The sequence below is a fragment of the Bombus affinis genome, chromosome 5 (assembly GCF_024516045.1).
Source record: "Bombus affinis isolate iyBomAffi1 chromosome 5, iyBomAffi1.2, whole genome shotgun sequence".
Lineage (NCBI taxonomy): Eukaryota > Metazoa > Arthropoda > Insecta > Hymenoptera > Apidae > Bombus > Bombus affinis.
In genome coordinates, this window is record NC_066348.1 from 716,675 (window position 1) to 728,928 (window position 12,254).

Consider the following 12,254-nt stretch of genomic DNA (forward strand, 5'->3'; position numbering starts at 1 on the left):
TATGATCAATGAAGTATGAATCATAAGAATGTTCAGAAAAGCAGCAGAGGATCAAACTGCTTTAGCATTAATCCAAAGGAAATGGTACAGAATGGGTCAAATCTAAATGTACAACTTACTGTATACCCACAATTAGTCGAACTACGTGTAACAGTACATGTAATTGAATAAGCTGATAGTGTTTAATGAGCTTTGACAAAAATTGCATGGATTTTATGTCCTGAAAAACTGCTAAAGTACACAGCATATTGAATGCAATTTGCTAGATTTGCATATAATAGTGACCCTTTAAGTGCTTCAAGAGAACATTAAATAAATGAAATATCAGTGACACTGAAGAATTTAATTTCAGAGTTGCAGCAGATTAAATCGTATATTATTGCGCAATCCGTGAGTACTCAACAAACATATTGATTCGTTGCTTTGAGGAAATTCTTCATGGAAATAAATGGACCTCGTTCTAAGAGGTCGAGAAGACACGATAATACATAATGAAGAATCAGAAAACGTAAAAGAAATTTCTAGAAGAATATAATGTTTCAGCTATCCATTATAGAATGTTTGAAAGGATACTCTAGAATTTTAAGGACGTCCACTCTTTTTAAGCATCAGGCGAAATATACGAAATGACAAAGCAGGTGAGAAGTGATCGCGTGCTCTAGAAATAAGTGCGTGCTCGAGAAGTGGATAAGAGGATATAAAGAGGATTTAATATGGTGACTTGATAGAATAAAAGGATAAAACAAAATTGCGATTAAAATCCAAATAAAACTATAATTTAAATTTTCCCATATTCTTTTCTGTTCCTCAATCTCAAAAAATGATCAAGAAAGGAACAACATACATAATAGTTAAAAAAGAGAATAGATATTTCTGAAAGCGATCAACTTTTTCCACTTTCTTTACAGAACATTTGCTCAAACTAATAATTAATTTACTAATACTATTTATTAATACTAATATTATTCTCCGAAAGAACAAAGAAAACGAAAGTGGAAAATATTCTTTTCTAAATATATTTCCGTACAACTACGTTCACTTACAAAATACGGCGCAACTTTCGACGCGTAGCATCAATTAATTTTGTAAATTAATTAATTAACCAATTACATCCGATTTCTAGTTTCGACTGTATCGGTTAACACGGCAACGATTTCGATTTTACTTTAAAAACTGAAAGTCTATCCGATGACACAGATGCTTACTGCCAGGAAGGTTTTCACCATAATTTGAAACTTTCTACTCAAGTGCACATCCTGTGGGCGGCCCGTTCGTTTAGGTTCACCGATTCGTTTGTCCGTACAGCGAGGGTGCAACGTGCATTGACATCGAATCGCTGCAATGTTAATTTATCTCGATTTAGTCCAATAAAACTGAAAACCGGAAATGCCACTCAATGTGTCAATGAAAAAGAAATATTCATCTCTGTTAATCGATTGTTCTGATTATGGCGATAAAAATAAAATTTTGGTTTAACATTTCGTGACAAAAAAAACATGAAATTGTTCAATATCGACTATTTAAAAACGGTTTCAACGTCAACGTATTTAAACAGTAATAATTCGTGGATTTAAATATTACAAAGTGCAAACATAAGAGGCAATTATTTTTTTAATATAATACGCCAATATTTGAAATATTCTTTCTGTAAATTTTATCCAATTCTGTTGATTTGATAATCGAGGTAATCTTTGCAAATAATTTTCCGCAGCCTGAAAGAGTTGATTTTGGATCGTAATGGGATCAGAGAGCTGCCGCACGAGCTCGTGGAGCTGAAGAACTTGAGAAACGTTTCCTTGGCTGGAAATTGCCTCAGCAGTTTGCCGTCTTTTTTCAACATGCGAGCTCTCGCGCTAACGGTATGTCGAATACATTTTACGAAATTATTAAAGGATTTTGTAATTTAAAATTCACGCGAAGACACCGTTACTCTGAACAGCTACGGAACAATGAGGCAACATTTCTTGCAATAGATGTAATTCCAGACTAATGAATCCTGCAATTATTCCGATTTATTAATTACAGAGGAAAGAATGATGTGCTAAACATGTGCTGCTCTAGAAATCTAATCGGTAGGATTCCTGAATTACTAAAGAAGTTTTATATTTCATTAAATAAAAACTATTGAATGATTTGGAAAGTTTATAGAGCAACTTAAGAATGATTTGGAAAATTCATAGAGAAACTTAAGAATGATTTTAAAGTCACGTGTTCTCATAGAATTATTCATTTCGTGAAATAATTTGTATGGATGATTTTTTTATATTTTATAAAAATCTAAGATATAGACTTTGACTTCCTTCATGGGCAAGTAACATTGTGACCTAAATATCCTAAAGACCTCTAATATATCCGCACAAATATCTATAACAAAAATTATTGTCGATTGATTTTAATAGGTAGTATATATATATATAAGTACTATGTACTCTGTGAGAAAAATCTTACTTTTTAAAGAATTTTCAAACTCACGCGATGAGTGATGACAAGTTTCCGTAATGCGAGTAAAGTAAAGAAAGTACTAAAAGATATCTACAATTGCTTCGCTAAAATGTATTCTACGATTGAGTTATGGATTAAAATCTCTTCATTACTAAATCACCTTCCCCTGGTTTCAGTATTTGCTATTACATATCATATATATTATATATATATATATATGTATAAAAGCTCAGAAATGATTATATGTTTTAATTATAATTATGACCTTGCTTGCGCCAGGTCGTACAAAAATTTTATCTATAGACTTCATCAATCGTTCCCCTCCACGGAAATCTTTAGTAAAAGGCGAAAGATTTATACGTCATTGAAGGGAAACCAGAATGGTGAAACACGATTTCGGTTACCTTTATGTGCATATCTCAATACATTTTACCTTTGAGAAACACCATCAATTAGGTAGCCACCTGGCGGCCAACTAAGGTACCAGTGCATATTCAGGATCATTGATCATAAATCATGCACAATATGTCACCCCATACTAGTGCAATTGTATATTATGATATAATTATATTAAATTGCGATATACGAACAAAATTTGAAAAACATTTTATGAATTATAAGTATGTGGTTTATATTTTATTTAAACACAATATTTATCGCTTTCTTTAATATTTAATACTCTTTATTATCTTCACATGTAGTACCTGTAATTAATATTTTTAATATAAATATTTATGTTTTAATAAAATAAATGGTATACTTAAACAAAAAATTAAATTATTTGAAAATATAAAGATATTTAATCAAGTTACATTAAATTTTTATTGAATATTTTTAGGACGTTTTATCGAAGGCAGACCACAGCAAAGATTCCAAGGATGAAAAGCATAATCAGAATAATTTGTATAAAGTCAATCTACGAAATAATCAACTCAAAGGAAACATTATACTTGGAAATTACGGAGTAGGTATCCTCATAATGATAAATATGTAATTACGATATACGTAAAAGTCTTAGCCATAATGATTAATGAGCGTTACCATTTCTATTTCCTTTTTAATCAAGAATTTAACGCATCTAGACGTCAGTGAAAATAGCATTGAAAAATTGGACATCAGTGCTCTTCAAGAATTGAGGAGCGTTCGTTGCGCGCGAAATATTTTAACAGAACTGACGGTCTGCGGAAGAAATATCGTTTCTCTTATTGCTGGAAACAACAGTAAGACCTTTTTTATTCTCTTACCACATACGGATTATGAACGCAGAAAATAATTTTTATTTGAGGAAATCATTTGTTATCCTGCAGAATTAAAAAAGCTAACTATCGAGCCCGTACCTGTGAATCTTGAGCATCTAGACGTTTCCTAGTAAGTAAAAATGAAATAAGAATAATAATAAAATACTATCTTTGAAAATATAAAATTTTACTTTTAATGAAATTGTACAATATATTGTTATACCTATTGGGTTAAAATTATTATGATCAGAATAAATATATTTAAATATACATAGTTATAATTACATAAAGTATTCTGTATAACGATGTTACAAAAATACATTCTAGTATTTTATTTTAGCAACAATTTAGATGCACTTCCGGAATGGATACCAGATCTACCCTTATTGCGCGCTCTTTTTGCGTCTCACAACGCTTTAACAGCCCTCCCAGACAGACTGCTAACGCAGCCGTCAAGATTGGAAGTCCTCCACTTACCTCACAATAGACTACAAGCCCTTCCACCACCAAGGAAACCACTAAACATCGTTCACTTGACGCTGCAAGACAATGCACTAACTGCATTACCAACGAGTTTCTTCATCAACACCGAAAAGTACATGCATAGTCTTATTTGCTCAACGAATATACATACGAATAATATAATAATCTTTTTATATAGGATGAAGGTACTAAATCTGTCCAATAATCGACTGTCAGAACTTCCACACTTGGGAGAAGGGAACAAAAATCGTCATACTAATCATAATTTGGAGAAACTATATCTGACTGCAAATTGTTTAACAGACACGGCTTTGGACACTCTTGCGAAATTGACTTCTTTAAGGGTTCTTCATATAGCGTACAACACTTTGGACACGCTTCCAGAAAGGTATACATTACAAGCTTTCATTTTTTACAATATTTAATGTTTTATTTCAATTTGATATTAGAATCGAGGATTAAAAACATATCGATTTACAGCTGTATAGTCTCTTGGGCTGATTTAGAAGAATTAGTATTGTCTGGAAATCGTCTTCAATATCTACCAGATAATGCGGCCAATTTACGGCATTTACGCGTGTTACGTGTCCACTCCAATCGGCTCCTAACTTGTCCGACATTTAATAAAACAACATCCTTAAAGGTAATTCCGATAATATACACCTTCTTATTGTTAGAATGAAATATTAGAAACGTTTTACATTAATTAAATGGTATTAATTAAATGGCAGGTATTAGATCTAGCTCATAATCAACTAGACAGGGTGAACATGGCTACTTTAGTGCCACCACAGCTTCAATTTCTTGACATATCCTGCAATTCGAGACTCCACGTCGACCCCAGACAATTCCAAGTATATAGATCTCAACGACCAATATCCTTGGTTGATGTATCTGGACAAAATAGACCGAGTCTACCTTCTCATCCTCATCAACAGGAAATGGTTTCCGCAGAAAGGGGATCCGAACAACCGTGGAGATTAGGTTTCTCAGAAACAGCAGGATCTAGAGAAAGGTGATATTTATTTCTTCAAACTTCGTTGGGTATTGGAGTGACGATTATTCTCAGTTAATTGAATATTAACTAATCTAAATTAGCTGTTCATCATGAATTGGTTGACCCTCTTTTTCTTTTATATAGAAACGACTATTAGGACTATTTTATTTCCCGATAATAATGTAATGAACACGTTGCATTACACTCTCATATACTGAAATAATGGAAACAAATATTCTCCAAGTTTCAGATCTACAGTTAAATCGATACTCCCAAAAGCATAATCGCGTGGTTTGTATGCACAGATTATACGTATCGCAAGTTCGAATGCCATCCTTTTGTAACGTGGAGGGCCTATTCGGTATATTCGACGGCGGTTCGAACCAGGAAGCGCCAAGCGCACTCCAGGAAATGATCCCGCGTCTTTTACTGGAGGAGAGGACCGTACGAGAAACATCGAAAGAATACTTAAAATACACGTTACTGTCTGCCCATAGAGAGTTGAAGGAAAAGGGTCAGAAATATGGAATTGACGCGACTCTGGTGCACGTTGTCAGAACTCAATCGCAACAAGCGTACCCAAAAACATCGACGAAATATTCATTGAAGGTAGCAACTTCAGGAGATGCAAAAGCGGTTCTCTGTAGAGCTGCTGGCCCTTTGACTTTGGCACCTCCCAAGAAAGTTCCTGTGAAAAATCAGTTAGGCAACGCGGCAATGTTTCCTCTGGTGGTTCCTGATCCCACGTTTGAAGAGGTAGATATAGAAGATGACGACGAATTTGTGATAATCGGCAATAGAAGATTGTGGGAGGTGCTGAGCGTTCAGGAAGCCGTTCGAGAAGCCAGGGCGGAAGCCAGTCCTGTTTTGGCCGCTAAAAGGCTTCAAGATCTGGCACAGGCCTATGGTGCAGAAGACAATTTGAGTATCGTAGTGGTGCGACTTACAGGACCTAATCAGGGTGATCTAGATCAATTGATGAGAGAGCTGAGACACGCGGTTGGAAAGAACAGAGGTCAAACGGAGGCAGGATGTCCTTGTCCTTGTTGCGTGCCACTGGCTGCTCATAAGCCACCGGGACCATGCTGCTGTCACGCGAACGAAGGCTATTATTTAAACGGCGTGTTGAAAAGCATAGTGAATAGGTGAGAAGTTCGTATGAAATTACGTAATAGCAATTCTAGAAAATGTTTCGCGGAAGTAGGCGAAGAGGAATTAGAGAAGATTACTGAAAAGATGACCTATACAGATAGTAACTGCAGTGCAGTTGCATTAGGACACTTTTCTAACAGAAAATATACATATGTAGACGTAAGTGGAAAGATTGAATGATTTTATAATGTGTAGGTCAAACAAAGCTCACAATGGATCTGGTAGATATTTTAAGAACCGTCGATCAACGCAGGAAAACGAAAGTCCGTCGTATAAAGATGACAGAAGTTCACCGAGTGGTCAATCTGATCAAGCTAGTGACAGTACTTTTAAATCAAGGCATCCTACTGGTAGAGTCTGGTCTGGAAGTGCCGCTTCCAGAGCCACGAACAAAGCTCGGCAAAGCGTTCTCGTGAAAGAAAATGGCACGAGAAAGGTAAATAAATATTTTTATTTCTTCCATAGTGTGATTGATTATATATATAATAAAATATTACATAAAACTTGAAGGTATCCGCCTGTTTAACGGCTCAAGAGGACACGGTATCCGAGAGATCCGGTGCGCTAAGCGAGGAGCAATTCCGTTGCTGGGAATATATGTTGGAACAGAATACTCAGCTCTTGTTCGACAAGGAATTAGACACCCTATCAAGGACTCCCCTACGACGAGGTCAATCGAGATCCACGCCTCAATTAGCCGGTAATTTGCCTTTTCTATCAAAGAGATTTGGAAGTGCCAGGTCCTTTAATCCTTCCCTACCGAGGCCGCCCGTCGTTCGATTTGGTAGCGGAAGAAGATTACTAAACGGAGGTCCTAACGCGGCTTACTTTGGCAGCCTGCAGAGGTTGATGCCGTATAATCTCGAATACGATTTCGCCGTCATTCAGGAAAGAAACGGATTAGATTCGCTGGAACAGGACGCGACGAGGATGCAACAATATTGGGGAGTGGCTACGACCGAATTGTGATACGCGAGTTGAGCACAGTGTTGTTGCAATTGTGAAATTATATCGTGATGTTGAAAGGTATGTACGTACACGTGTTATCGTTATTTATGGCGGATATATGGCATTAGAAGATAGACTTATCTTTTAAGCAGAAATACGATAAATGAAAAGCGGCAATGAAATGCGGCGAATTGATAATACTAGATGCTGATTTATGCAAGAGCTATTAAGCTTTAGCTGATCGTAACAATGTGGAAAATACTCGACAAAGATAACAATGTGAAAACTACTCGACAAAGAGATTTTTCGTTAAAAATTACAGGCTTATTTTATTTTCTGCTTATCTTGTGTACGTGAATTTTGGATACAGAACTTATTGGTATCGTTGTTATACATTTTAATCTGAATTTATTTCACAAGATAAATTATAACTCAAACTTTTTTATCATGTTTGTTGATATATACTCACTGCGTGAGCGATTCAAGTGATCAGTGGAGTTATTTATATTCAAGAATTGAACGAATTATCGCTAAAAATGCATATTGAAACTTCCATTTATACGATATACGACATGCGATATGTTTTGTACTGTCAAGCAGAAAAATAAAAGATATTCATATTTGTACAGTCTTGTTGCCAAATATATGTTTATGAATTATAATGTATTTTTCTAAACATTACATAAATATAAAAAACGGTGGTTACGTGCACATTTGTTTCAACAAACATGTTTGTAACAAACGTGAATGAATATAAAATATGAAATATCATTACAAATTGTGAAAAGTGCATTAAGATAAGCTATCCTAAAGCAAACTGCAAGCTAAGTATTTACATGGGATACATATGTATGTATATAACTCTATCCAAGCAACAAATAGCGCGATCTCACACTGTTTGTACAAAGTATACGGTTACGTATTAGAACGAATTTGAAAAATCGCTCTCTTGAATATCCCATTTTTCCATTCTCATCCTAGACAGGCAATTCTGTGATTAAACATTACTTATCTCTATAAATCCATATTATATTAAATATGAAAAATTGTATAACTTGATTTTTTAAGTGCAACTTCGATTTGTGTAAGCGAATCAGATTCCTATAATGATTATGGTCAAGAATATTTTTATACAAATGAAAAATGTAGCGATTATTGTACCTGAAGCTACCAAATAAACGCCACAAACAACAAATTTGTTATAATATATCAAAATAATCTAATTAACATGAAAATATAATTACAAAATTTAAACTTATATAATCAAGATTCGTTGACCCGGAACAAGTACATTGCTTAGTTGACTTATATATTTTTTCATCAACTTATAATGATAAATTAACAATCTCAGTACCCCCAGACATCATCCCGTTATCTCTGTTTTCTCGTCAGCTAATGTTTTTTAATGGTGGCGTTGATAAGGCATTATCTTATTTGTCGACCAGCATTAAACTCTCTATTTCTCTATCGCAATAAAGTCTCTTTACCACATCAGAGAAGTATTACAAGTATAGAAACTTTCTTTCCTTCTTTGTCGTCTGGATAAACTTCAGATATTCAAGGTAAATACAGCTGACTTCTATTAAGATAAGCATGAGACTTTGATTAAGTACAAAAAACCGGATGAAAGGTTCTTTGAATGTGTAGACAATGGATTAACTCCTACTGTTTTTGATGAATATGCATATTACTATCGAATACCGTTATAAGTTAATGTTCAATCTCTTTAATTTGTAAAAATTGCGTGTAATACTGCAAACTACAGATAAATCATTAAAACCGCATTTTATTGTTCTTGATAATGCGCCTCTCCTAATTAAATCTTCGCATCTTTAACAAAAAAACTCAGAAGCAGATAATACATTCGAAATTATTAATATTCAAATGGATAAACGTTCAATGTAAAATAGACATTAATTATTATTTTTGAAAAATGATTGAAATATGAAACTATAAATTTATAACTAGAAGTGTTTTTTCGGCCGTTCGCGGAGAGACGCGATCGCGAGGAAGCGCATCAACGGGAGTCGTAAATTCCCGTTACGATTAGACAATCAACGCCACGAACTAATCCATCCCCTATTTCGATTAGGATAATAGGGGTAGTGTATTTTCGACCAATTGCGGGGAAACGCAATCTCGAGGAAACACGTCAATGGGAGTCGTAAATTCCCGTTACGATTATAATAATCGACGCCGCGAATAGATCGATCCTCTGATTTCCATTGAGATAACAGGGGTGGTTGAGTTGGTATTTTTTTTTTTTTCCAAGGGTAAGTACGTTTTTTTTTTTTTTTTTTTATTTGTTAAAATTCACAATTTGTCCAATTTGGACATTTGGTGGAATTTTTTAACGGTTAATTTAGCATGTTGGTGGCTACCCCCAGCGGGGTACCATCCTCGTGTTTCTTAGGTTATGTCCTTTATTAGGTCTGCTGGGTGCTTCCTTTTTAGTCTTCTGTCCATATTTATGGTTTTGTATGTTTCCGCAGCTAGCCGGTTTATGTGTGTTGCTATTCTTGATTTGTATTTCTCGGAGTATCTGCTAATTTCTTCCTTGACCGTTGGCATTCCAAGGTCCCTTCGTATATCTTCGTTTCTGACGTACCAAGGTCCGTTTACTATTGTTCTGAGGATTTTAGCCTGTATTACCTCTATTTTGTTTATATGGCTCATTGCTGCCGTCCCCCATAGTGGTATTCCGTACGTCCAGATTGGTTTTATGATCGTTTTATATATTTTTACTTTATTTTCTGTGCTTAGTTTGGATTTTCGGCTTGTTAGCCAATGCATTTGTCTCCTTGTTTTCTGTATTTTTTCTACTATTGATTTGATGTGTGGTTTCCAGGTGAGTTTTTGATCTAAGTGGAGTCCTAGGTATTTGACATGCTTTGTTTGCGTTATATGCGTGCCGTTCAATAGGATGTTTGGTGGTATCTTTTTCCGTAGCGTGAATGTAATATGGTTGCATTTATTGGGGTTTGCTTTTAATTGTTTTTCTTGTAGCCAATTTTCTATTTTTACGATATGTTCTTGTAGTATTTTGACTGCCGTTTCAGGGTTAGTATGCCTGACTAGAGTTGGTATAACACTGCGATTAACAGGGTTATAAAATATATATTCCCCACAACTTTACACTGATGAGTTTACGCCGTTGCTTAAGATACAGGTGACGATGAAAAGGATTACTCTTAGATAAGAAAATTCGTGTAGATGTTGACCGATCTGTTGAGTACGGGTAGATAGGTGGTCTTCGAAGATGTCTTGAGGTTGAGAGTATTCGAACTAAGATAGAACTGCTTGAATGTTCAGTTGATATAAACTCCCGATGATAGACTGTTCTGTAGTTATAAGAACAAATTGACAAGACAAGAGGAATATAGGGACTGCTCTGTAGTTGAGAGCATCAGTTGACTGTTCTGTAGGTTCGAGAACAAGTATAGGTGAGCTTCCTGATGCCGTAGGAGCCCCGTAGGAGCCCCGTAGGAGCCGTAGGAGCTCCGTAGGAGCAGTGAATTTCGTTCTTGTGTGATTACGGAGGAAAGCTTGGTAAAGGCGTGCCTTTTGAACGAAGAACGTAGATTCGTTGCTCACATTTTTAGTTAGAAAAGTGAGAGCAACGATCCGCGATGCCGATTGGTTATGACCAATGTTAAGAATGAAGATAGGAGGAAGAAGCCTCCTATCAACGTGGTTCATGGGCGACATTATTTATGAGAAAAACCAGCTTTTCCGTTAGGCAACTATTCGGTTTTTCCCATTAGGTGCTTTCCCAACTACCTGCTTCTACCTGCTTTGTAAGAACGTACAATAGACCTAAGGACTGCTTTATGTACCAGCTATAAACCGAAAATACTTGCATGGTTAAAGGTTCCTGCAAGCTAATAAGACTCGGTTTATAGTGGGGCCTTAGGTTTATTGAAAGTTTCTCTAACGGTGCTTGGGCCTTGACGGTCAGACAATGAAGGACGTCACGCGGACCTTTTCACGCGACGTAACAGGTAGTTTAATGAGTATAATGGTAATATAATGAGTATAATGAATAACAGTTCAAAGATAGTATATATTTCCAACAACTTTGTAGGAAAGACAGTTACGCTGGTGAGTAAGGTATAAGTTAAATAGGTGAACGATTGAGAGGTGAAAATCTGGTAAAGACATGGAAAAACCTCTTGACTTGAAGATGTTTTATACCACTTAACGGCCTTGACGGTAAATCAAAAAGTCTCGTTTAATGACAGTCCCTTAGGATTATTGCGATCCGCTTAATTCTATGTGCACAGCTCGAACGTAAAGACTCACCAGACGTAACAAGAAGAGTTCTTCGAAGAAAGACGTATAATAAAATTTATCATAATTTAAATCAATCCATTCTCATACCAAAATTTCAAGGTCTGATATTCATAATTATTCCTCATTAATTATATACTTTTCATCATAAAATTTTATGTTTTAATAAAATTAGCGATTTCTGTACAATTCCTTATTTGTATTTCTGCCACACCTCCGAACTAAATAAAATTGCTCGATATTTTTGAATCGTTAAGTAATTATATTGATACGAGCTCAATCTCTAGTGTTCCTTTATCTACGATATAAGTTGGTAACATCTATTTCACGATCGCGAGCAGTATTCGTGATAAGATTATTGAAAATGATCTAACAATAAGCTAACAAGTTTTAGGAAGTAAATAATCTTCGTATTGTAATATAGCTAATCTTTAATTTAAATTCGATCAAATCTTATAATATTTGCCTCCTGAAAACATTAGATATTATTTAAATATTTTAATTCAAAAAAAATTAAATTGGCTTAGAAACTAACAAATAAATCTGAATTAAAAGCTAAAAGATTTCTTTTCTTTGACTGAAAATAACATTATTTATTACAGTTGTTTATTATGCACTTTACTACGTTCGCTCCAACACGTCACATATTAATGACGTTCCATTCTTTGTGGTAAATGGACGTTACACATACGTGACAGTAATAA

The 12,254-nt window shown here is 35.0% G+C and overlaps 1 protein-coding gene and 1 non-coding gene across 4 annotated transcripts in view; one reads left to right on the forward strand and one right to left on the reverse strand.

Moving 5' to 3' along the window:
- The window catches only part of LOC126916974 (PH domain leucine-rich repeat-containing protein phosphatase 2), an 83,690-nt gene extending 75,235 nt beyond the window's left edge, over positions 1 to 8,455 (forward strand). The window contains exons 8-19 of one of the 3 annotated variants that reach the window (XR_007710835.1): positions 1,712 to 1,859; positions 3,281 to 3,406; positions 3,509 to 3,662; positions 3,750 to 3,810; positions 4,021 to 4,275; positions 4,342 to 4,551; positions 4,644 to 4,806; positions 4,895 to 5,178; positions 5,466 to 6,305; positions 6,508 to 6,748; positions 6,823 to 7,338; positions 7,413 to 8,455. Coding sequence is in view for 2 of the 3 variants with exons in the window: in XM_050723347.1 (XP_050579304.1) it covers positions 1,712 to 1,859; positions 3,281 to 3,406; positions 3,509 to 3,662; positions 3,750 to 3,810; positions 4,021 to 4,275; positions 4,342 to 4,551; positions 4,644 to 4,806; positions 4,895 to 5,178; positions 5,466 to 6,305; positions 6,508 to 6,748; positions 6,823 to 7,281 (2,941 nt within the window). In the remaining variant the exon portion in view is untranslated. Of the gene's footprint in view, positions 1 to 1,711; positions 1,860 to 3,280; positions 3,407 to 3,508; positions 3,663 to 3,749; positions 3,811 to 4,020; positions 4,276 to 4,341; positions 4,552 to 4,643; positions 4,807 to 4,894; positions 5,179 to 5,465; positions 6,306 to 6,507; positions 6,749 to 6,822 lie in introns of all 3 variants that reach the window. The other 2 variants (XM_050723348.1, XM_050723347.1) reach the window with 2 other exon arrangements.
- Positions 2,706 to 2,826, reverse strand: LOC126917014 (U5 spliceosomal RNA). The gene has a single exon (XR_007710846.1). It is a non-coding gene; the product is annotated as a U5 spliceosomal RNA (small nuclear RNA).
- Positions 8,456 to 12,254: the final 3,799 nt, after the last annotated feature.